This window comes from Heptranchias perlo, unplaced genomic scaffold (genome assembly GCF_035084215.1).
Source record: "Heptranchias perlo isolate sHepPer1 unplaced genomic scaffold, sHepPer1.hap1 HAP1_SCAFFOLD_356, whole genome shotgun sequence".
Classification (NCBI taxonomy): domain Eukaryota; kingdom Metazoa; phylum Chordata; class Chondrichthyes; order Hexanchiformes; family Hexanchidae; genus Heptranchias; species Heptranchias perlo.
The window spans coordinates 242,476-269,286 of NW_027139368.1; the positions used below are offsets into that span (position 1 = coordinate 242,476).

A 26,811-nucleotide genomic window follows, 5' to 3' on the forward strand; every position below is an offset into this window, starting at 1 on the left:
AACATTCGATGTGAACGCTCGGTGAGAACGCTCGGTGTGAACATTCGATGTGAACGCTCGGTGAGAACGCTCGGTGTGAACGTTCGGTGTGAACGCTCGGTGTGAACGCTCGGTGTGAACACTCGGTGTGAACATTTGATGTGAACACTCGGTGAGAACGCTCGGTGTGAACATTCGATGTGAACACTCGGTGTGAACATTCGATGTGAACACTCGGTGAGAACGCTCGGTGTGAACATTCGATGTGAACACTCGGTGAGAACGCTCGGTGTGAACATTCGGTGTGAACGCTCGGTGTGAACATTCGATGTGAACACTCGGTGAGAACGCTCGGTGTGAACATTCGGTGTGAACGCTCGGTGTGAACATTCGGTGTGAACACTCGGTGAGAACGCTCGGTGTGAACATTCGGTGAGAACGCTCGGTGTGAACATTCGGTGTGAACGCTCGGTGTGAACGCAGGGTGTGAACATTCGGTGAGAACGCTCGGTGTGAACATTCGGTGTGAACATTCGGTGTGAACGCTCGGTGTGAACATTCGGTGTGAACATTCGGTGTGAACGCTCGGTGTGAACGCAGGGTGTGAACATTCGGTGAGAACGCTCGGTGTGAACATTCGGTGTGAACATTCGGTGAGAACGCTCGGTGAGAACGCTCGGTGTGAACATTCGGTGTGAACGCTCGGTTTGAACGCTCGGTGTGAACATTCGGTGTGAACACTCGGTGAGAACGCTCGGTGTGAACATTCGGTGTGAACGCTCGGTGTGAACACTCGGTGAGAACGCTCGGTGTGAACATTCGGTGTGAACGTTCGGTGTGAACATTCGATGTGAACGCTCGGTGTGAACATTCGATGTGAACGCTCGGTGTGAACATTCGGTGTGAACGCTCGGTGTGAACATTCGGTGAGAACGCTCGGTGTGAACACTCGGTGAGAACGCTCGGTGTGAACATTCGGTGTGAACATTCGATGTGAACGCTCGGTGTGAACACTCGGTGAGAACGCTCGGTGAGAACGCTCGGTGTGAACGCTCGGTGTGAACATTCGGTGTGAACACTCGGTGAGAACATTCGATGTGAACGCTCGGTGTGAACGCTCGGTGTGAACGCTCGGTGTGAACGCTCGGTGTGAACGCAGGGTGTGAACATTCAGTGTGAATGCAGGGTGTGAATGTTCAGTGTGAACATTCGATGTGAACGCTCGGTGAGAACGCTCGGTGTGAACATTCGATGTGAACGCTTGGTGAGAACGCTCGGTGTGAACACTCGGTGAGAACGCTCGGTGTGAACGCTCGGTGTGAACATTCGGTGTGAACACTCGGTGAGAACGCTCGGTGTGAACATTCGATGTGAACGCTCGGTGTGAACATTCGGTGTGAACATTCGGTGAGAACGCTCGGTGAGAACGCTCGGTGTGAACATTCGGTGTGAACGCTCGGTTTGAACGCTCGGTGTGAACATTCGGTGTGAACACTCGGTGAGAACGCTCGGTGTGAACATTCGGTGTGAACGCTCGGTGTGAACACTCGGTGAGAACGCTCGGTGTGAACATTCGGTGTGAACGTTCGGTGTGAACATTCGATGTGAACGCTCGGTGTGAACATTCGATGTGAACGCTCGGTGTGAACATTCGGTGTGAACGCTCGGTGTGAACATTCGGTGAGAACGCTCGGTGTGAACACTCGGTGAGAACGCTCGGTGTGAACATTCGGTGTGAACATTCGATGTGAACGCTCGGTGTGAACACTCGGTGAGAACGCTCGGTGAGAACGCTCGGTGTGAACGCTCGGTGTGAACATTCGGTGTGAACACTCGGTGAGAACATTCGATGTGAACGCTCGGTGTGAACGCTCGGTGTGAACGCTCGGTGTGAACGCAGGGTGTGAACATTCAGTGTGAATGCAGGGTGTGAATGTTCAGTGTGAACATTCGATGTGAACGCTCGGTGAGAACGCTCGGTGTGAACATTCGATGTGAACGCTCGGTGAGAACGCTCGGTGTGAACGTTCGGTGTGAACGCTCGGTGTGAACACTCGGTGTGAACACTCGGTGAGAATGCTCGGTGTGAACATTCGATGTGAACACTCGGTGAGAACGCTCGGTGTGAACATTCGGTGAGAACGCTCGGTGTGCACATTCGGTGTGAACGCTCGGTGTGAACGCAGGGTGTGAACATTCAGTGTGAATGCAGGGTGTGAATGTTCAGTGTGAACATTCGGTGTGAACGCTCGGTGTGAACGCTCGGTGTGAACATTCGGTGTGAACACTCGGTGAGAACGCTCGGTGTGAACATTCGGTGTGAACGCTCGGTGTGAACATTCGGTGAGAACGCTCGGTGTGAACACTCGGGGTGAACATTCGGTGTGAACATTCGATGTGAACGCTCGGTGAGAACGCTCGGTGTGAACGCTCGGTGTGAACATTCGGTGTGAACATTCGGTGTGAACGCTCGGTGTGAACGCTCGGTGTGAACACTCGGTGAGAACGCTCGGTGTGAACGCTCGGTGTGAACACTCGGTGAGAACGCTCGGTGTGAACGCTCGGTGTGAACATTCGGTGTGAACACTCGGTGAGAACGCTCGGTGTGAACATTCGATGTGAACGCTCGGTGAGAACGCTCGGTGTGAACATTCGATGTGAACGCTCGGTGAGAACGCTCGGTGTGAACGTTCGGTGTGAACGCTCGGTGTGAACGCTCGGTGTGAACACTCGGTGTGAACATTTGATGTGAACACTCGGTGAGAACGCTCGGTGTGAACATTCGATGTGAACACTCGGTGTGAACATTCGATGTGAACACTCGGTGAGAACGCTCGGTGTGAACATTCGATGTGAACACTCGGTGAGAACGCTCGGTGTGAACATTCGGTGTGAACGCTCGGTGTGAACATTCGATGTGAACACTCGGTGAGAACGCTCGGTGTGAACATTCGATGTGAACGCTCGGTGTGAACATTCGATGTGAACGCTCAGTGTGAACATTCGGTGTGAACGCTCGGTGTGAACACTCGGTGTGAACGCTCAGTGTGAACATTCGGTGTGAACGCTCGGTGAGAACACTCGGTGTGAACGCTTGGTGTGAACATTCGATGTGAACGCTCGGTGTGAACGCTCGGTGTGAACTTTCGGTGTGAACGCTCGGTGTGAACACTCGGTGAGAACGCTCGGTGTGAACGCTCGGTGTGAACGTTCGATGTGAACACTCGGTGAGAACGCTCGGTGTGAACATTCGATGTGAACATTCGATGTGAACGCTCGGTGTGAACGCTCGGTGTGAACACTCGGTGTGAACATTTGATGTGAACACTCGGTGAGAACGCTCGGTGTGAACATTCGATGTGAACACTCGGTGTGAACATTCGATGTGAACACTCGGTGAGAACGCTCGGTGTGAACATTCGATGTGAACACTCGGTGTGAACATTCGATGTGAACACTCGGTGAGAACGCTCAGTGTGAACATTCGATGTGAACACTCGGTGAGAACGCTCGGTGTGAACATTCGGTGTGAACGCTCGGTGTTAACATTCGATGTGAACACTCGGTGAGAACGCTCGGTGTGAACATTCGATGTGAACACTCGGTGTGAACGCTCGGAGTTAACGTTCGATGTGAACACTCGGTGTGAACGCTCGGTGTGAACACTCGGTGAGAACGCTCGGTGTGAACATTCGGTGTGAACGCTCGGTGAGAACGCTCGGTGTGAACATTCGGTGAGAACGCTCGGTGAGAATGCTCGGTGTGAACATTCGATGTGAACGCTCGGTGTGAACGCTCGGTGTGAACATTCGATGTGAACGCTCGGTGTGAACGCTCGGTGTGAACGCTCGGTGAGAACGCTCGGAGTTAACATTCGGTGTGAACGCTCGGTGTGAACGCTCGGTGTGAACACTCGGTAAGAACGCTCGGTGTGAACGCTCGGTGTGAACACTCGGTGAGAACGCTCGGTGTGAACGCTCGGTGTGAACATTCGGTGTGAACACTCGGTGAGAACGCTCGGTGTGAACATTCGATGTGAACGCTCGGTGAGAACGCTCGGTGTGAACATTCGATGTGAACGCTCGGTGAGAACGCTCGGTGTGAACGTTCGGTGTGAACACTCGGTGTGAACATTTGATGTGAACACTCGGTGAGAACGCTCGGTGTGAACATTCGATGTGAACACTCGGTGAGAACGCTCGGTGTGAACATTCGATGTGAACACTCGGTGAGAACGCTCGGTGTGAACATTCGGTGTGAACGCTCGGTGTGAACATTCGATGTGAACACTCGGTGAGAACGCTCGGTGTGAACATTCGATGTGAACGCTCGGTGTGAACATTCGATGTGAACGCTCAGTGTGAACATTCGGTGTGAACGCTCGGTGTGAACACTCGGTGTGAACGCTCAGTGTGAACATTCGGTGTGAACGCTCGGTGTGAACACTCGGTGTGAACGCTTGGTGTGAACATTCGATGTGAACGCTCGGTGTGAACGCTCGGTGTGAACTTTCGGTGTGAACGCTCGGTGTGAACACTCGGTGAGAACGCTCGGTGTGAACGCTCGGTGTGAACGTTCGATGTGAACACTCGGTGAGAACGCTCGGTGTGAACATTCGATGTGAACATTCGATGTGAACGCTCGGTGTGAACGCTCGGTGTGAACACTCGGTGTGAACATTCGATGTGAACGCTCGGTGTGAACGCTCGGTGTGAACATTCGATGTGAACGCTCGGTGTGAACGCTCGGTGTGAACGCTCGGTGAGAACGCTCGGAGTTAACGTTCGATGTGAACACTCGGTGTGAACGCTCGGTGTGAACACTCGGTGAGAACGCTCGGTGTGAACATTCGGTGTGAACGCTCGGTGAGAACGCTCGGTGTGAACGCAGGGTGTGAACATTCGGTGAGAACGCTCGGTGTGAACATTCGGTGTGAACGCTCGGTGTGAACGCAGGGTGTGAACATTCGGTGAGAACGCTCGGTGTGAACATTCGGTGTGAACATTCGGTGAGAACGCTCGGTGAGAACGCTCGGTGTGAACATTCGGTGTGAACGCTCGGTTTGAACGCTCGGTGTGAACATTCGGTGTGAACACTCGGTGAGAACGCTCGGTGTGAACATTCGGTGTGAACGCTCGGTGTGAACACTCGGTGAGAACGCTCGGTGTGAACATTCGGTGTGAACGTTCGGTGTGAACATTCGATGTGAACGCTCGGTGTGAACATTCGATGTGAACGCTCGGTGTGAACATTCGGTGTGAACGCTCGGTGTGAACATTCGGTGAGAACACTCGGTGTGAACACTCGGTGTGAACGTTCGGTGTGAACATTCGGTGTGAACGCTCGGTGTGAACATTCGATGTGAACGCTCGGTGAGAACGCTCGGTGTGAACGCTCGGTGTGAACATTCGGTGTGAACACTCGGTGAGAACATTCGATGTGAACGCTCGGTGTGAACGCTCGGTGTGAACGCTCGGTGTGAACGCAGGGTGTGAACATTCAGTGTGAATGCAGGGTGTGAATGTTCAGTGTGAACATTCGATGTGAACGCTCGGTGAGAACGCTCGGTGTGAACATTCGATGTGAACGCTCGGTGAGAACGCTCGGTGTGAACGTTCGGTGTGAACGCTCGGTGTGAACACTCGGTGTGAACACTCGGTGAGAATGCTCGGTGTGAACATTCGATGTGAACACTCGGTGAGAACGCTCGGTGTGAACATTCGGTGAGAACGCTCGGTGTGAACATTCGGTGTGAACGCTCGGTGTGAACGCAGGGTGTGAACATTCAGTGTGAATGCAGGGTGTGAATGTTCAGTGTGAACATTCGGTGTGAACGCTCGGTGTGAACGCTCGGTGTGAACATTCGGTGTGAACACTCGGTGAGAACGCTCGGTGTGAACGCTCGGTGTGAACATTCGGTGTGAACACTCGGTGAGAACGCTCGGTGTGAACATTCGATGTGAACATTCGATGTGAACGCTCGGTGTGAACGCTCGGTGTGAACACTCGGTGTGAACATTTGATGTGAACACTCGGTGTGAACGCTTGGTGTGAACTTTCGGTGTGAACGCTCGGTGTGAACACTCGGTGAGAACGCTCGGTGTGAACGCTCGGTGTGAACGTTCGATGTGAACACTCGGTGAGAACGCTCGGTGTGAACATTCGATGTGAACATTCGATGTGAACGCTCGGTGTGAACGCTCGGTGTGAACACTCGGTGTGAACATTTGATGTGAACACTCGGTGAGAACGCTCGGTGTGAACATTCGATGTGAACACTCGGTGTGAACATTCGATGTGAACACTCGGTGAGAACGCTCGGTGTGAACATTCGATGTGAACACTCGGTGTGAACATTCGATGTGAACACTCGGTGAGAACGCTCAGTGTGAACATTCGATGTGAACACTCGGTGAGAACGCTCGGTGTGAACATTCGGTGTGAACGCTCGGTGTGAACATTCGATGTGAACACTCGGTGAGAACGCTCGGTGTGAACATTCGATGTGAACACTCGGTGTGAACATTCGATGTGAACGCTCGGTGTGAACACTCGGTGTGAACGCTCAGTGTGAACATTCGGTGTGAACGCTCGGTGTGAACACTCGGTGTGAACGCTTGGTGTGAACATTCGATGTGAACGCTCGGTGTGAACGCTCGGTGTGAACTTTCGGTGTGAACGCTCGGTGTGAACACTCGGTGAGAACGCTCGGTGTGAACGCTCGGTGTGAACGTTCGATGTGAACACTCGGTGAGAACGCTCGGTGTGAACATTCGATGTGAACATTCGATGTGAACGCTCGGTGTGAACGCTCGGTGTGAACACTCGGTGTGAACATTCGATGTGAACGCTCGGTGTGAACGCTCGGTGTGAACGCTCGGTGAGAACGCTCGGAGTTAACGTTCGATGTGAACACTCGGTGTGAACGCTCGGTGTGAACACTCGGTGAGAACGCTCGGTGTGAACATTCGGTGTGAACGCTCGGTGAGAACGCTCGGTGTGAACATTCGGTGAGAACGCTCGGTGTGAACATTCGGTGAGAACGCTCGGTGAGAATGCTCGGTGTGAACATTCGATGTGAACGCTCGGTGTGAACGCTCGGTGTGAACATTCGATGTGAACGCTCGGTGTGAACGCTCGGTGTGAACGCTCGGTGAGAACGCTCGGAGTTAACATTCGGTGTGAACGCTCGGTGTGAACGCTCGGTGTGAACACTCGGTGAGAACGCTCGGTGTGAACGCTCGGTGTGAACACTCGGTGAGAACGCTCGGTGTGAACGCTCGGTGTGAACATTCGGTGTGAACACTCGGTGAGAACGCTCGGTGTGAACATTCGATGTGAACGCTCGGTGAGAACGCTCGGTGTGAACATTCGATGTGAACGCTCGGTGAGAACGCTCGGTGTGAACGTTCGGTGTGAACGCTCGGTGTGAACGCTCGGTGTGAACACTCGGTGTGAACATTTGATGTGAACACTCGGTGAGAACGCTCGGTGTGAACATTCGATGTGAACACTCGGTGTGAACATTCGATGTGAACACTCGGTGAGAACGCTCGGTGTGAACATTCGATGTGAACACTCGGTGAGAACGCTCGGTGTGAACATTCGGTGTGAACGCTCGGTGTGAACATTCGATGTGAACACTCGGTGAGAACGCTCGGTGTGAACATTCGATGTGAACGCTCGGTGTGAACATTCGATGTGAACGCTCAGTGTGAACATTCGGTGTGAACGCTCGGTGTGAACACTCGGTGTGAACGCTCAGTGTGAACATTCGGTGTGAACGCTCGGTGTGAACACTCGGTGTGAACGCTTGGTGTGAACATTCGATGTGAACGCTCGGTGTGAACATTCGGTGTGAACGTTCGGTGAGAACGCTCGGTGAGAACGCTCGGTGTGAACATTCGGTGTGAACGCTCGGTTTGAACGCTCGGTGTGAACATTCGGTGTGAACACTCGGTGAGAACGCTCGGTGTGAACATTCGGTGTGAACGCTCGGTGTGAACACTCGGTGAGAACGCTCGGTGTGAACATTCGGTGTGAACGTTCGGTGTGAACATTCGATGTGAACGCTCGGTGTGAACATTCAATGTGAACGCTCGGTGTGAACATTCGGTGTGAACGCTCGGTGTGAACATTCGGTGAGAACACTCGGTGTGAACACTCGGTGTGAACGTTCGGTGTGAACATTCGGTGTGAACGCTCGGTGTGAACATTCGATGTGAACGCTCGGTGAGAACGCTCGGTGTGAACGCTCGGTGTGAACATTCGGTGTGAACACTCGGTGAGAACATTCGATGTGAACGCTCGGTGTGAACGCTCGGTGTGAACGCTCGGTGTGAACGCAGGGTGTGAACATTCAGTGTGAATGCAGGGTGTGAATGTTCAGTGTGAACATTCGATGTGAACGCTCGGTGAGAACGCTCGGTGTGAACATTCGATGTGAACGCTCGGTGAGAACGCTCGGTGTGAACGTTCGGTGTGAACGCTCGGTGTGAACACTCGGTGTGAACACTCGGTGAGAATGCTCGGTGTGAACATTCGATGTGAACACTCGGTGAGAACGCTCGGTGTGAACATTCGGTGAGAACGCTCGGTGTGAACATTCGGTGTGAACGCTCGGTGTGAACGCAGGGTGTGAACATTCAGTGTGAATGCAGGGTGTGAATGTTCAGTGTGAACATTCGGTGTGAACGCTCGGTGTGAAGGCTCGGTGTGAACATTCGGTGTGAACACTCGGTGAGAACGCTCGGTGTGAACATTCGGTGTGAACGCTCGGTGTGAACATTCGGTGAGAACGCTCGGTGTGAACACTCGGGGTGAACATTCGGTGTGAACATTCGATGTGAACGCTCGGTGAGAACGCTCGGTGTGAACATTCGGTGTGAACATTCGGTGTGAACGCTCGGTGTGAACGCTCGGTGTGAACACTCGGTGAGAACGTTCGTTGTGAACGCTCGGTGTGAACACTCGGTGAGAACGCTCGGTGTGAACGCTCGGTGTGAACATTCGGTGTGAACACTCGGTGAGAACGCTCGGTGTGAACATTCGATGTGAACGCTCGGTGAGAACGCTCGGTGTGAACATTCGATGTGAACGCTCGGTGAGAACGCTCGGTGTGAACGTTCGGTGTGAACGCTCGGTGTGAACGCTCGGTGTGAACATTTGATGTGAACACTCGGTGAGAACGCTCGGTGTGAACATTCGATGTGAACACTCGGTGTGAACATTCGATGTGAACACTCGGTGAGAACGCTCGGTGTGAACATTCGATGTGAACACTCGGTGAGAACGCTCGGTGTGAACATTCGGTGTGAACGCTCGGTGTGAACATTCGATGTGAACACTCGGTGAGAACGCTCGGTGTGAACATTCGATGTGAACGCTCGGTGTGAACATTCGATGTGAACGCTCAGTGTGAACATTCGGTGTGAACGCTCGGTGTGAACACTCGGTGTGAACGCTCAGTGTGAACATTCGGTGTGAACGCTCGGTGTGAACACTCGGTGTGAACGCTTGGTGTGAACATTCGATGTGAACGCTCGGTGTGAACGCTCGGTGTGAACGCTCGGTGTGAACGTTCGATGTGAACACTCGGTGAGAACGCTCGGTGTGAACATTCGATGTGAACATTCGATGTGAACGCTCGGTGTGAACGCTCGGTGTGAACACTCGGTGTGAACATTCGATGTGAACGCTCGGTGTGAACGCTCGGTGTGAACATTCGATGTGAACGCTCGGTGTGAACGCTCGGTGTGAACGCTCGGTGAGAACGCTCGGAGTTAACGTTCGATGTGAACACTCGGTGTGAACGCTCGGTGTGAACACTCGGTGAGAACGCTCGGTGTGAACATTCGGTGTGAACGCTCGGTGAGAACGCTCGGTGTGAACATTCGGTGAGAACGCTCGGTGTGAACAACGTTCGGTGTGAACACTCGGTGAGAACGCTCGGTGTGAACACTCGGTGAGAACGCTCGGTGTGAACATTCGGTGTGAACGCTCGGTGTGAACACTCGGTGAGAACGCTCGGTGTGAACATTCGGTGTGAACATTCGGTGTGAACATTCGATGTGAACGCTCGGTGTGAACACTCGGTGAGAACGCTCGGTGAGAACGCTCGGTGTGAACGCTCGGTGTGAACATTCGGTGTGAACACTCGGTGAGAACGCTCGGTGTGAACGCTCGGTGTGAACATTCGGTGTGAACACTCGGTGAGAACGCTCGGTGTGAACATTCGATGTGAACGCTCGGTGAGAACGCTCGGTGTGAACATTCGATGTGAACGCTCGGTGTGAACGCTCGGTGTGAACGTTCGGTGTGAACGCTCGGTGAGAACGCTCGGTGTGAACGCTCGGTGAGAACGCTCGGTGTGAACACTCGGTGTGAACGCTCGGTGTGAACACAGGGTGTGAACATTCAGTGTGAATGCAGGGTGTGAATGTTCAGTGTGAACATTCGATGTGAACGCTCGGTGAGAACGCTCGGTGTGAACATTCGGTGTGAACATTCGGTGAGAACGCTCGGTGAGAACGCTCGGTGTGAACATTCGGTGTGAACGCTCGGTGTGAACGCTCGGTGTGAACATTCGGTGTGAACACTCGGTGAGAACGCTCGGTGTGAACATTCGGTGTGAACATTCAGTGTGAACGCTCGGTGTGAACACTCGGTGTGAACGCTCAGTGTGAACATTCGGTGTGAACGTTCGGTGTGAACACTCGGTGAGAACGCTCAGTGTGAACACTCGGTGAGAACGCTCGGTCTGAACATTCGGTGTGAACGCTCGGTGTGAACACTCGGTGAGAACGCTCGGTGTGAACATTCGGTGTGAACGCTCGGTGTGAACACTCGGTGAGAACGCTCGGTGTGAACATTCGGTGTGAACGCTCGGTGTGAACACTCGGTGAGAACGCTCGGTGTGAACATTCGGTGTGAACATTCGGTGTGAACATTCGATGTGAACGCTCGGTGTGAACACTCGGTGAGAACGCTCGGTGAGAACGCTCGGTGTGAACGCTCGGTGTGAACATTCGGTGTGAACACTCGGTGAGAACGCTCGGTGTGAACATTCGATGTGAACACTCGGTGAGAACGCTCGGTCTGAACATTCGGTGTGAACGCTCGGTGTGAACACTCGGTGAGAACGCTCGGTGTGAACATTCGGTGTGAACGCTCGGTGTGAACACTCGGTGAGAACGCTCGGTGTGAACATTCGGTGTGAACGCTCGGTGTGAACACTCGGTGAGAACGCTCGGTGTGAACATTCGGTGTGAACATTCGGTGTGAACATTCGATGTGAACGCTCGGTGTGAACACTCGGTGAGAACGCTCGGTGAGAACGCTCGGTGTGAACGCTCGGTGTGAACATTCGGTGTGAACACTCGGTGAGAACGCTCGGTGTGAACATTCGATGTGAACACTCGGTGAGAACGCTCGGTGTGAACATTCGGTGAGAACGCTCGGTGTGAACGCAGGGTGTGAACATTCAGTGTGAATGCAGGGTGTGAATGTTCAGTGTGAACATTCGGTGTGAACGCTCGGTGTGAACGCTCGGTGTGAACATTCGGTGTGAACACTCGGTGAGAACGCTCGGTGTGAACATTCGGTGTGAACGCTCGGTGTGAACATTCGGTGAGAACGCTCGGTGTGAACACTCGGTGAGAACGCTCGGTGTGAACATTCGATGTGAACGCTCGGTGTGAACACTCGGTGAGAACGCTCGGTGTGAACGCTCGGTGTGAACATTCGGTGTGAACGCTCGGTGTGAACGCTCGGTGTGAACACTCGGTGAGAACGCTCGGTTTGAACGCTCGGTGTGAACACTCGGTGAGAACGCTCGGTGTGAACGCTCGGTGTGAACATTCGGTGTGAACACTCGGTGAGAACGCTCGGTGTGAACATTCGATGTGAACGCTCGGTGAGAACGCTCGGTGTGAACATTCGATGTGAACGCTCAGTGAGAACGCTCGGTGTGAACGTTCGGTGTGAACACTCGGTGTGAACATTTGATGTGAACACTCGGTGAGAACGCTCGGTGTGAACATTCGATGTGAACACTCGGTGTGAACATTCGATGTGAACACTCGGTGAGAACGCTCGGTGTGAACATTCGATGTGAACACTCGGTGAGAACGCTCGGTGTGAACATTCGGTGTGAACGCTCGGTGTGAACATTCGATGTGAACACTCGGTGAGAACGCTCGGTGTGAACATTCGGTGTGAACGCTCGGTGTGAACATTCGGTGTGAACACTCGGTGAGAACGCTCGGTGTGAACATTTGGTGAGAACGCTCGGTGTGAACATTCGGTGTGAACGCTCGGTGTGAACGCAGGGTGTGAACATTCGGTGAGAACGCTCGATGTGAACATTCGGTGTGAACATTCGGTGTGAACGCTCGGTGTGAACATTCGGTGAGAACGCTCGGTGTGAACATTCGGTGTGAACATTCGGTGTGAACGCTCGGTGTGAACGCAGGGTGTGAACATTCGGTGAGAACGCTCGGTGTGAACATTCGGTGAGAACGCTCGGTGAGAACGCTCGGTGTGAACATTCGGTGTGAACGCTCGGTGTGAACGCTCGGTGTGAACATTCGGTGTGAACACTCGGTGAGAACGCTCGGTGTGAACATTCGGTGTGAACATTCGGTGTGAACACTCGGTGAGAACGCTCGGTGTGAACGCTCGGTGTGAACATTCGGTGTGAACACTCGGTGTGAACGCTCGGTGTGAACATTCGGTGTGAACATTCAGTGTGAACGCTCGGTGTGAACACTCGGTGAGAACGCTCGGTGTGAACATTCAGTGTGAACGCTCGGTGTGAACACTCGGTGAGAACGCTCGGTGTGAACATTCGGTGTGAACATTCGGTGTGAACGCTCGGTGTGAACGCAGGGTGTGAACATTCGGTGAGAACGCTCGGTGTGAACATTCGGTGTGAACATTCGGTGAGAACGCTCGGTGAGAACGCTCGGTGTGAACGCTCGGTGTGAACGCTCGGTGTGAACATTCGGTGTGAACACTCGGTGAGAACGCTCGGTGTGAACATTCGGTGTGAACATTCAGTGTGAACGCTCGGTGTGAACACTCGGTGAGAACGCTCGGTGTGAACATTCAGTGTGAACACTCGGTGTGAACACTCGGTGAGAACGCTCGGTGTGAACACTCGGTGAGAACGCTCGGTGTGAACATTCGGTGTGAACATTCAGTGTGAACGCTCGGTGTGAACACTCGGTGAGAACGCTCGGTGTGAACATTCAGTGTGAACGCTCGGTGTGAACACTCGGTGAGAACGCTCGGTGTGAACATTCGGTGTGAACATTCGGTGTGAACGCTCGGTGTGAACGCTCGGTGTGAACATTCGGTGTGAACATTCGGTGAGAACGCTCGGTGAGAACGCTCGGTGTGAACATTCGGTGTGAACGCTCGGTGTGAACGCTCGGTGTGAACATTCGGTGTGAACACTCGGTGTGAACATTCAGTTTGAACGCTCGGTGTGAACATTCAGTTTGAACGCTCGGTGTGAACACTCGGTGAGAACGCTCGGTGTGAACGCTCGGTGTGAACGCTCGGTGTGAACGCTTGGTGTGAACGCAGGATTGTCGGGGGTCCGGGGATTGTCGGGGGTCCGGGGATTGTTGGGGGTCCGGGGATTGTTGGGGGTCCGGGGATTGTTGGGGGTCCGGAGTCTGTCGGGGGGTCGGCCGGGCGCGGCGGGGGGGGGGGGGTGAACTCCTCCTTCTCCTGACCCAGAAGCAGAGCCGGAGATTTCCCCCCTGGTCCCCCCCCCATTCTCCCCTCACTTTCACCCCCCCCCCCCCCCCCGGGGGCCCCGGGTCCTGGGAATTGAGGCCGGCCAGAGTTAAAATTCAAATAGTTCCAATGATCTCATTAACATATTCTAATCCCCCCCCCCCCTCGGAGCGGGTCCGGGGGCTGATTCCCCAATTTTAAGAATTTAACCCCCGCCCTGGGATTAAAATTCTCCCTTAAATCACCACTGGGCTGATGGGTTTTAAAGTGCTGAGTCCGGGCCGGCTCCGGGCGGGGGGCGGGCCGGGTCCGGGCGGGGGGCGGGGGGCGGGCCGGGTCCGGGCGGGGCCGGGTTTTGGGCCGGGTTTTGGGCCGGGTCCGGGCGGGGGGGGCGGGCCGGGTTTTGGGCCGGGTCCGGGCGGGGGGCGGGCCGGGTCCGGGCGGGGGGCGGGCCGGGTCCGGGCGGGGGGCGGGCCGGGTCCGGGCGGGGGGCGGGCCGGGTTTTGGGCCGGGTCCGGGCGGGGCCGGGGGCGGGCCGGGTTTTGGGCCGGGTCCGGGCGGGGGGCGGGCCGGGTCCGGGCGGGGGGCGGGCCGGGTCCGGGCGGGGGGCGGGCCGGGTTTTGGGCCGGGTCCGGGCGGGGGGCGGGCCGGGTTTTGGGCCGGGTCCGGGCGGGGGGCGGGCCGGGTTCCAATGTCAAATGACGCTCATTCGCTGAATTGCAGCTTCCGTTTGACGACAGCGTCTCCGGGGATACCGAGTAAATAAATAAATAAATAAATAAATAAAGAAAGGGACCGGCCCGGGACAGAGAGAGAGTCTGGAGTCTGGAGTCTGGAGAGTCCTGGACCCGGACTGAGGGCGGGACAGACGGGCTGAGTTAGTGAGAGTCAAGAGCTGGTCTGGAGTGAGTGAATGTGAGCTGGGGAGGATTAATGAGGAGACAGTCAGAGAGTGGGACTGGACTGGTCTAGACTGAGAGACAGAGCACTGGAGACAGTCACAGAGTGGGACTGGACTGGTCTAGACTGAGAGACAGAGCACTGGAGACAGTCACAGAGTGGGACTGGACTTGTCTAGACTGAGAGACAGAGGACTGGAGACAGTCACAGAGTGGGTCTGGACTGGTCTAGACTGAGAGACAGAGCACTGGAGACAGTCACAGAGTGGGACTGGACTGGTCTAGACTGAGAGACAGAGCACTGGAGACAGTCACAGAGTGGGACTGGACTGGTCTAGACTGAGAGACAGAGCACTGGAGACAGTCACAGAGTGGGACTGGACTTGTCTAGACTGAGAGACAGAGGACTGGAGACAGTCACAGAGTGGGTCTGGACTGGTCTAGACTGAGAGACAGAGCACTGGAGACAGTCACAGAGTGGGACTGGACTGGTCTAGACTGAGAGACAGAGCACTGGAGACAGTCACAGAGTGGGTCTGGACTGGTCTAGACTGAGAGACAGAGCACTGGAGACAGTCACAGAGTGGGACTGGACTGGTCTAGACTGAGAGACAGAGCACTGGAGACAGTCACAGAGTGGGTCTGGACTGATCTAGACTGAGAGACAGAGCACTGGAGACAGTCACAGAGTGGGTCTGGACTGGTCTAGACTGAGAGACAGAGCAGGCTGGACAGAGCTTGACAGGGGGCGAGTTGCTGAAAGAGATGGGAGAGGCTGAATGTCGGGAGCAGGAGATGGGTTCGGGTTAGTTTGGGGGAAAGGAGTGAGTCCAAGACGGGTTCCATTGAGAATCGACCCAGAGGAGTGAGTGATAAAGCTCCAGTTATTGAGTTGTCAGTGAGATCGGCCCTGGGCCCTCGAGTCAGACTGAGGCACGGTCAGAAGGTGCAGTCACCTGACATCTCAACATTGCTGACCCAACAAAGTCCTACAACAGGGACTGACACTGACCGGCAGTGACCAGGACTGCAGTGGGTCCTGTGACCAATTCCCAGAATCATGGCACACAGGTCAGTACAAGGCTCAGGCCTCATATTCCAGCCTCTTGTAAAGTCACCTCACAGCCCGCATCTCTGCTCTGTGGGTCTTCACGGTGCCTCAGTGGCTCTCACTCTCACCTCGGAGTCACAGGCTCGTGGCCTCAAACCCCATCCACAGACTTGACCACAAAATCCAGGCGGACACTCCCAGTGCAGTACTGAGGGAGCGCTGCACTGTTGTCCGGTCAGTACTGAGGGAGTGCTGCACTGTCGGAGGGTCAGTACTGAGGGAGCGCTGCACTGTCGGAGGGTCAGTACTGAGGGAGCGCCGCACTGTCGGAGGGTCAGTACTGAGGGAGCGCCGCACTGTCGGAGGGTCAGTACTGAGGGAGCGCCGCACTGTCGGAGGGTCAGTACTGAGGGAGCGCCGCACTGTCGGAGGGTCAGTACTGAGGGAGCGCCGCACCGTCGGAGGGTCGGTACTGAGGGAGCGCCGCACTGTCGGAGGGTCAGTACTGAGGGAGCGCCGCACTGTCGGAGGGTCAGTACTGAGGGAGCGCCGCACTGTCGGAGGGTCAGTACTGAGGGAGCGCCGCACTGTCGGAGGGTCAGTACTGAGGGAGCGCCGCACTGTCGGAGTGTCAGTACTGAGGGAGTGCTGCACTGTCGGAGGGTCGGTACCGAGGGAGCGCCGCACTGTCGGAGGGTCGGTACCGAGGGAGCGCCGCACTGTCGGAGGGTCGGTACCGAGGGAGCGCCGCACTGTCGGAGGGTCGGTACCGAGGGAGCGCCGCACTGTCGGAGGGTCGGTACCGAGGGAGCGCCGCACTGTCGGAGGGTCGGTACCGAGGGAGCGCCGCACTGTCGGAGGGTCGGTACCGAGGGAGCGCCGCACTGTCGGAGGGTCGGTACCGAGGGAGCGCCGCACTGTCGGAGGGTCGGTACCGAGGGAGCGCCGCACTGTCGGAGGGTCGGTACCGAGGGAGCGCCGCACTGTCGGAGGGTCGGTACCGAGGGAGCGCCGCACTGTCGGAGGGTCGGTACCGAGGGAGCGCCGCACTGTCGGAGGGTCGGTACCGAGGGAGCGCCGCACTGTCGGAGGGTCGGTACCGAGGGAGCGCCGCACTGTCGGAGGGTCGGTACCGAGGGAGCGCCGCACTGTCGGAGGGTCGGTACCGAGGGAGCGCCGCACTGTCGGAGGGTCGGTACCGAGGGAGCGCCGCACTGTCGGAGGGTCGGTACCGAGGGAGCGCCGCACTGTCGGAGGGTCGGTACCGAGGGAGCGCCGCACTGTCGGAGGGTCGGTACCGAGGGAGCGCCGCACTGTCGGAGGGTCGGTACCGAGGGAGCGCCGCACTGTCGGAGGGTCGGTACCGAGGGAGCGCCGCACTGTCGGAGGGTCGGTACCGAGGGAGCGCCGCACTGTCGGAGGGTCGGTACCGAGGGAGCGCCGCACTGTCGGAGGGTCGGTACCGAGGGAGCGCCGCACTGTCGGAGGGTCGGTACCGAGGGAGCGCCGCACTGTCGGAGGGTCGGTACCGAGGGAGCGCCGCACTGTCGGAGGGTCGGTACCGAGGGAGCGCCGCACTGTCGGAGGGTCGGTACCGAGGGAGCGCCGCACTGTCGGAGGGTCGGTACCGAGGGAGCGCCGCACTGTCGGAGGGTCGGTACCGAGGGAGCGCCGCACTGTCGGAGGGTCGGTACCGAGGGAGCGCCGCACTGTCGGAGGGTCGGTACCGAGGGAGCGCCGCACTGTCGGAGGGTCGGTACCGAGGGAGCGCCGCACTGTCGGAGGGTCGGTACCGAGGGAGCGCCGCACTGTCGGAGGGTCGGTACCGAGGGAATGCTGCACTGTCGTTGGTGCCGTCTGAGTCAGAAGGTCGTGGGTTCAGGTCCCACTCCAGAGAGTTGAGCACAAAATCCTGGCTGACACTCCCAGCGCAATACTGAGGGAGTGCTGCACTGTCGGAGGGTCAGTACTGAGGGAATGCTGTACTGTCGGAGGGTCAGTACTGAGGGAGCGCCGCACTGTCGGAGGGTCAGTACTGAGGGAGTGCTGCACTGTCGGAGGGTCAGTACTGAGGGAGCGCCGCACTGTCGGAGGGTCAGTACTTTTTTTTTATTCGTTCACGGGATGTGGGCGTCGCTGGCGAGGCCGGCATTTATTGCCCATCCCTAATTGCCCCTTGAGAAGGTGGTGGTGAGCCGCCTTCTTGAACCGCTGCAGTCCGTGTGGTGATGGTTCTCCCACAGTGCTGTTAGGAAGGGAGTTCCAGGATTTTGACCCAGCGACAATGAAGGAACGGCGATATATTTCCAAGTCGAGATGGTGTGTGACTTGGAGGGGAACGTGCAGGTGGTGTTGTTCCCATGCGCCTGCTGCTCTTGTCCTTCTAGGTGGTAGAGGTCGCGGGTTTGGGAGGTGCTGTCGAAGAAGCCTTGGCGAGTTGCTGCAGTGCATCCTGTGGATGGTACACACTGCAGCTACAGTGCGCCGGTGGTGAAGGGAGTGAATGTTTAGGGTGGTGGATGGGGTACCAATCAAGCGGGCTGCTTTGCCCTGGATGGTGTCGAGCTTCTTGAGTGTTGTTGGAGCTGCACTCATCCAGGCAAGTGGAGAGTATTCCATCACACTCCTGACTTGTGCCTTGTAGATGGTGGAAAGGCTTTGGGGAGTCAGGAGGTGAGTCACTCGTCGCAGAATACCCAGCCTCTGACCTGCTCTCGTAGCCACAGTATTTATATGGCTGGTCCAGTTAAGTTTCTGGTCAATGGTGACCCCCAGGATGTTGATGGTGGGGGATTCAGCGATGGTAATGCAAATTGAATGTCAAGGGGAGGTGGTTCGACTCTCTCTTGTTGGAGATGGTCATTGCCTGGCACTTATCTGGCGCGAATGTTACTTGCCACTTATGAGCCCAAGCCTGGATGTTGTCCAGGTCTTGCTGCATGCGGGCTCGGACTGCTTCATTATCTGAGGGGTTGCGAATGGAACTGAACACTGTGCAGTCATCAGCGAACATCCCCATTTCTGACCTTACGATGGAGGGAAGGTCATTGATGAAGCAGCTGAAGATGGTTGGGCCTAGGACACTGCCCTGAGGAACTCCTGCAGCAATGCCCTGGGGCTGAGATGATTGGCCTCCAACAACCACCACCATCTTCCTTTGTGCTAGGTATGACTCCAGCCATTGGAGAGTTTTCCTCCTGATTCCCATGGACTTCAATTTTACTAGGGCTCCTTGGTGCCACACTCGGTCAAATGCTGCCTTGATGTCAAGGGCAGTCACTCTCACCTCACCTCTGGAATTCAGCTCTTTTGTCCATGTTTGGACCAAGGCGGTAATGAGGTCTGGAGCCGAGTGGTCCTGGCGGAACCCAAACTGAGCATCGGTGAGCAGGTTATTGGTGAGTAAGTGCCGCTTGATAGCACTGTCGACGACACCTTCTATCACTTTGCTGATGATTGAGAGTAGACTGATGGAGCGGTAATTGGCCGGATTGGATTGGTCCTGCTTTTTGTGGACAGGACATACCTGGGCAATTTTCCACATTGTCGGGTGGATGCCAGTGTTGTAGCTGTACTGGAACAGCTTGGCTAGAGGTGCAGCTAGTTCTGGAGCACAAGTCTTCAGCACTACAGCTGGGATGTTGTCGGGGCCCATAGCCTTTGCTGTATCCAGTGCACTCAGCCGTTTCTTGATATCACGTGGAGTGAATCGAATTGGCCGAAGACTGGCTTCTGTGATGGTGGGGATATCGGGAGGAGGCCGAGATGGATCATCCACTCGGCACTTCTGGCTGAAGATGGTTGCAAACGCTTCAGCCTTGTCTTTTACACTCACGTGCTGGACTCCGCCATCATTGAGAATGGGGATGTTTGCAGAGCCTCCTCCTCCCGTTAGTTGTTTAATTGTCCACCACCATTCACGACTGGATGTGGCAGGACTGCAGAGCTTTAGATCTGATCCGTTGGTTGTGGAATCGCTTAGCTCTGTCTATAGCATGTTGCTTCCGCTGTTTAGCATGCATGTAGTCCTGAGTTGTAGCTTCACCAGGTTGGCACCTCGTTTTTAGGTACGCCTGGTGCTGCTCCTGGCATGCTCTTCTACACTCCTCATTGAACCAGGGTTGATCCCCGGGCTTGTTGGTAATGGTAGAGTGAGGAATATGCCAGGCCATGAGGTTACAGATTGTGCTGGAATACAATTCTGCTGCTGCTGATGGCCCACAGCACCTCATGGATGCCCAGTTTTGAGCTGCTCGATCTGTTCTGAATCTATCCCATTTAGCACGGTGGTAGTGCCACACAACACGTTGGATGGTGTCCTCAGTGTGAAGACGGGACTTCATCTCCACGAGGACTGTGCGGTGGTCACTCCTACCAATACTGTCATGGACAGATGCATTTGCGACAGGTAGATTGGTGAGGACGAGGTCAAGTAAGTTTTTCCCTCGTGTTGGTTCACTCACCACCTGCCGCAGGCCCAATCTAGCAGCTATGTCCTTCAGGACTCGGCCAGCTCGGTCAGTAGTGGTGCTACCGAGCCACTCTTGGTGATGGACATTGAAGTCCCCCACCCAGAATACATTTTGTGCCCTTGCTCCCCTCAGTGCTTCCTCCAAGTGGTGTTCAACATGGAGGAGGACTGATTCATCAGCTGAGGGAGGGCGGTAGGTGGTAATCAGCAGGAGGTTTCCTTGCCCATGTTTGACCTGATGCCATGAGATTTCATGGGGTCCAGAGTCAATGTTGAGGACTCCCAGGGCCACTCCCTCCTGACTGTGTATCACTGTACCGCCACCTCTGGTGGGTCTGTCCTGCCGGTGGGACAGGACATACCCAGGGATGGTGATGGAAGAGTCTGGGATGTTGGCTGAAAGATATGATTCTGTGAGTATGGCTATGTCAGGCTGTTGCTTGACTAGTCTGTGGGACAGCTCTCCCAATTTTGGCACAAGTCCCCAGATGTTAGTAAGGAGGACCTTGCAGGGTCGACTGGGCTTGGTGTTTTTTTGCCGTTGTGTCTGATGCCGGGTGGTCCGTCCGGTTTTATTCTTATTATGACTTTTCGTAGCGAGATTTTACAACTGAGTGTCTTGCTAGGCCATTTCAGAGGGCAATTAAGAATCAACCACATTGCTGTGGGTCTGGAGTCACATATCGGCCAGACCGGGTAAGATGTGATAATGACCAGATAATCCGTTCTTAGTGATGTTGGTTGAGGTGTAAATATTGGCCAGGATACGAGGGAGAATTCCCCTGCTCTTCTTCAAAGTGGTGTCATGGGATCTTTTACATCCACCTGAGAGGGCAGACAGGGCCTCAGTTTTACGTCTCAGCCAAAAGACAGCACCTCCGACAGTGCAGCATTCCCTCAGTACTGACCCTTGCTGTTTGTGGGATCTCGACTGAGGGAGCGCCGCACTGTCGGAGGGTCGGTACTGAGGGAGCGCCGCACTGTCGGAGGGTCGGTACTGAGGGAGCGCCGCACTATCGGAGGGTCAGTACTGAGGGAGCGCCGCACTGTCGGAGGGTCGGTACTGAGGGAGCGCCGCACTGTCGGAGGGTCGGTACTGAGGGAGCGCCGCACTTTCGGAGGGTCGGTACTGAGGGAGCGCCGCACTGTCGGAGGGTCGGTACTGAGGGAGCGCCGCACTGTCGGAGGGTCGGTACTGAGGGAGCGCCGCACTGTCGGAGGGTCGGTACTGAGGGAGCGCCGCACTGTCGGAGGGTCGGTACTGAGGGAGGGCCGCACTGTCGGAGGGTCGGTACTGAGGGAGGGCCGCACTGTCGGAGGGTCGGTACTGAGGGAGGGCCGCACTGTCGGAGGGTCAGTACTGAGGGAGCGCCGCTCTGTCGGAGGGTCGGTACTGAGGGAGCGCCGCACTGTCGGAGGGTCGGTACTGAGGGAGCGCCGCACTGTCGGAGGGTCGGTACTGAGGGAGCGCCGCACTGTCGGAGGGTCGGTACTGAGGGAGCGCCGCACTGTCGGAGGGTCGGTACTGAGGGAGCGCCGCACTGTCGGAGGGTCGGTACTGAGTGAGCGCCGCACTGTCGGAGGGTCAGTACTGAGGGATTGCTGCACTGTCGGAGGGTCAGTACTGAGGGAGCGCCGCACTGTCGGAGGGTCAGTACTGAGGGATTGCTGCACTGTCGGAGGTGCTGTCTTTTGGCTGAGACGTAAAACTGAGGCCCTGTCTGCCCTCTCAGGTGGATGTAAAAGATCCCATGACACCACTTTGAAGAAGAGCAGGGAATTCTCCCTCGTATCCTGGCCGATATTTATCCCTCAACCAACATCACTAAAAACGGATTATCTGGTCATTATCACATTGCTGTTTGTGGGATCTTGCTGTGCGCAAATTGGCTGCTGTGTTTCCCACATCACAACAGTGACTACACTTCAGAAAGTGCTTCATTTTCTGTAAAGCTTTGCGACGTCCTGAGGTCGTGAGAGGCCCGTCAGAAATCCAAGCTCCTTCCTTTTCCCCTCGGGATCCTGGATTTGGGTTTGGCGGTTTGTCGTATCTGAGCTTTTTGTGATTCAGGATTTATTTGTGGAAGAGCTCTGCCCAACGGACAAAACCGCCTCACTTTTAATGCTGATCTTTGTCCCTTTCTCAGTACGTACAACGAGCTGTGGGCGCAGGCCCAGTCCAGTCTCAGTGACCTGCTGGATTTAGAGATCTTCACCACGTCCATTGACCCCAGCAAGGATTGGTCGACCTACTTCCGATACCAGGTCAACCTGTTCATCAAGTATATCCGGATCTTCCGGAAGCTGGAGATAGTCCAGGATCAGATGGTCCACCCCCAGAAATGGAACGTTGTTCAGATGCTGCTGGAAGGGGTGATGGGCCGACTGCTCGAGATTCGCAGGGAGATGGTGGAGAGAGGATTCTCGGAGTTTCACTTCATGGACGATGTGATCCAGGACCTGAAACTGACGCCGGTGTGTAAGTCTGAGTGTGTAAGCGTATTCTGTGAGTGTGTAAGCATGGTGCGTTACTGCATGAGTGCACTTCATGAGTGTGTAAGCATATCGTTTGAGTGTATAACTATGTTCATATATCTCTGTATATCTCTGTATATAGTCGTGTACTAATGCTTCAGTGTGAATGAGTGTGTAAATGTGTGCTTTTGATTGTGAGTGTGTAAACATGCCCCTTTGGTGTGGATGTGTGAGCATTCTCCTTTAGTGAGTGTTTAAACACATATTTTGTGCGTGAGCTTGTAATCATGTTTAATACAAGTGTGGAAACATACGATTGTACAGGTACACTCCCTGCATTACTGCTCGACCCCCCCATACACCCCCTGCATTACTACTCGACCCCCCCATACACCCCCTGCATTACTACTTGACCCCCCCATACACCCCCTGCATTACTGCACGACGCCCCATACACCCCCTGCATTACTGCTCGACCCCCCATACACCCCCTGCATTACTGCACGACCCCCCCATACACCCCCTGCATTACTGCTCGACCCCCCATACACCCGCTGCATTACTGCTCGACCCCCCCATACACCCCCTGCATTACTGCTCGACCCCCCCATACACCCCCTGCATTACTGCACGACCCCCCCATACACCCCCTGCATTACTGCTCGACCCCCCATACACCCCCTGCATTACTGCTCGACCCCCCCATACACCCCCTGCATTACTGCTCGACCCCCCATACACCCCCTGCATTACTGCTCGACCCCCCCCATACACCCCCTGCATTACTGCTCGACCCCCCCTCCCCCATACACCCCCTGCATTACTGCACGACCCCCCCATACACCCCCTGCATTACTGCTCGACCCCCCTCCCCCATACACCCCCTGCATTACTGCACGACCCCCCCAAACACCCCCTGCATTACTGCTCGACCCCCCCCCCATACACCCCCTGCATTACTGCTCGACCCCCCCATACACCCCCTGCATTACTGCTCGACCCCCCCATACACCCCCTTCATTACTGCACGACCCCCCCATACACCCCCTGCATTACTGCATGACCCCCCCATACACCCCCTGCATTACTGCACGACCCCCCCTCCCCCATACACCCCCTGCATTACTGCACGACCCCCCCTCCCCCATACACCCCCTGCATTACTGCTGGGCTCTGACACTGTGCAGAGGCCCGAGGCCCGACCCCCCCACCCCGATGTGACAGTCTCCTCAATCATTGTATCACAGAATGATGCAGCACAGGAGGAGGCCATTCGGCCCATCGTGCCTGTGCCGGCTCTTTGAAAGATCTATCCAATTAGTCCCACTCCTGCTCTTTCCCCATAGTCCTGTAAATTTTTCCCCTTCAAGTATTTATCTAATTCCCTTTTGAAAGTTATTATTGAATCTGCTTCCACCGCCCTTTCAGGCAGCGCATTCCAGATCAGAACAACTCGCTGTGTAAAAAAATGTTTCCTTATCTCCCCACTGGAAACAGTTTCTCCTTATTTACTCTATCAAAACCCTTCATGATTTTGAACACCTCGATCAAATCCCCTCTTTACCGTCTCTGTTCCAAGGAGAACAACCCCAGCTTCTCCAGTCTATCCAATTAACTAAAGTCCCTCACCCCTGGAACCATTCTAGTAAATCTCTCCTGCACCCTCTCTTAGGCCTTCACATCCTTCCTAAAGTGCGGAGCCCAGGAACTGTCTGGGTGTGTGACACTCACACCGATATTCAACAGTGAGGGTGATGACACCTTGAAGGAGTGCAGTCCTGAGTGTGGACCATGGGGTAAAGGATCGCACAGGGGGCACAGTGAAGTGTAGAAATGCAGAACTCATAGGGGATTCGATAGTCAGGGGGACAGACAGGTGTTTCTGTGACCGCCGACGTGAGACCCACAGGGTGTGTTACCCCCCTGGTGTCGGGGGTAAAGGACGTCACGGAGAGGGTGCAGAATATTCTGTGGGGGGAAGGGGAACAGACAGAAGTCGTGGTCCATGTGGGAACCAACGACATAGAAAAGGGTCGAGGTCCTGGGGTCAGAGTTTCAGGAGCTGGGGAGGAAGTTAAAAAGCAGGAACTCAAAGGTAGTAATCTCTGGATTACTCCCAGTGTCACACGCGAGTGAGTACAGGAATAGGAAGATAAGGCAGGTTAATGTGTGGCTGGAGAGATGGTGCAGGAGGGAGGGCTTCAGATTCTGGGGCATTGGGACCAGTTCTGGGGGAGGTGGGACCTGTACAGGACGGACGGGTCGCACCTCAACAGGGCCGGGACCAATGTCCTCGTGGGGAGGTTCACTAGTCCTGTGGGGGGAGGTTTAAACTAATTTATCAGGGGGATGGGCACCAGGATGTAGCATTGGAAAGGAGAAACAAGGGACACAAAGGATTGGGAGAGACAGATAGAACTAGAGCAAGAAATAGTACAGTATTAGGTGGGATTGACGATCCGAATTCTTTCCCCTCAGTCTGGTTCAGTAAAAACTGAAGTCGAATACATTTTAAAGTTCATCACAACTTTAATAGCAGGGTTCTTAGTCTGCAGCATTGATTTGGACTCCTGATAGAGTCCCTCTATGCTGGCAGAGCAAGAACAAAAACATACAGAAATCCACACGTTTTTATACTAATCAATAGGGTTGGAACATACTTAACGAGGGTCAACACCAATCATAAGCCGGGCATAGGTTGCCATGCGAGGTTACATTATTTCCGGCCAATCATAAATCGTCCATGTGCTGATCATGCTGCTGTTAGACATCAAAGGGGATAACTTCCTCACCTTCCAACTTGGAATGTTCTTCCCTGTCCCTTCTGTTCCTTATCTCCCAACCTGGAATGTCTTTCAACTTTGGCTAAGTTCGTTACCTATATTGATCTGCCATAAACATGGAGACATTCAGACCAGTCCTTGAATCACATCAAAGACTCTACATTGCTAAGACCATGCAAACCTGCTGACTACGCAAACATATGGCCCAGCAGGAGGCCAGGCCACCTGTACCAATCTCAGTTACTAACTAATTAACCCTTTCTAACCATTTTGCATTCTGCTTCTTTGCCACGTAGACATTTTAATATTTTACTGAAAACTGACCACGTAGGGATTCTCAGGATCAGACTAAGCGAGAATACAAGAAAGTCTAAGATTGGTTTACAGTGCGTGTGTATAAACACACGAAGTGTGGTAAACAAGGTTGGTGAGCTGCAGGTGCAAATATTCACATGGGAGTATGATGTTGTGGCGATAACTGAGACCTGGCTCAAAAAAGGGCAGGATTGGAGACTAAATATTCCTGGATACAAGGTGTTCAGGAAAGATAGGGAAGGAAAGAAAGGAGGGTGGGGAGGGGTGGCAGTATTGATTAAGGAGAATATTGCAGTGCTGGAGAGAGAGGATGTCCTGGAGGGGTCAAGGACAGAATCTATTTGGTTAGAGTTAAGAAATAAAAGAGGTGCCGTTACACTACTGGGTGTATTCTATAGGCCACCAACTAGTGGGAAGTAGATAGAGGAGCAAATTTACAGGGAAATTACAGAGAGGTGCAAGAACCATAGAGTAGTGATAATGGGGGACTTCAACTATCCGAATATAGACTGGGATAGTGATGGTGTAGAGAAACATAGAAAATAGGAGCAGGAGTCGGCCATTTGGCCCTTCTAGCCTGCTCCGCCATTCAATATGGTCATGGCTGATCCTCTATCTCAATACCATATTCCCGCTCTCTCCCCATACCCTTTGTTGCCTTTTGTGTCTAGAAATCTATCTATCTCCTTCTTAAATATATTCAGTGACTTGGCCTCCACAGCCTCCTGTGGTAGAGAATTCTGTAAAGGGCAAAGAGGGGGAGGAATTTCTGAAGTGTGTTCAGGAGAACTTTCTTGATCAATATGTTTCCGGCCCAACGAAGAAGGAGGCATTGCTGGATCTGGTTCTGGGGAATGAGGTGGGCCAAGTGGAGCAAGTGTCAGTGGGGGAACATTTAGGGAACAGCGATCATAATATCATAAGGTTTAGACTAGCTATGGAAAAGGATACAGAGCATTCTAGAGTAAAAATACTCAATTGGAGGAGGGACAATTTCAATGGGATGAGAACAGATCTGGCCCGGGTAAATTGGAATCAAAGATTGGCAGGCAAAACTGTAATTGAACAGTGGGCGGCCTTTAAGGAGGAGAT

At 54.7% G+C, this 26,811-nt stretch overlaps 1 protein-coding gene across 1 annotated transcript; it reads left to right on the plus strand.

Moving 5' to 3' along the window:
- Positions 1–14,521: 14,521 nt before the first annotated feature.
- Positions 14,522–22,639, plus strand: LOC137311557 (dynein regulatory complex protein 11-like; the record flags this gene model as incomplete). The annotated part of the gene is made up of 2 exons (XM_067978682.1): positions 14,522–15,695; positions 22,294–22,639. Coding segments are annotated over exons 1-2 (357 nt in total), but the record flags the coding sequence as incomplete, so codon positions are not given.
- Positions 22,640–26,811: the final 4,172 nt, after the last annotated feature.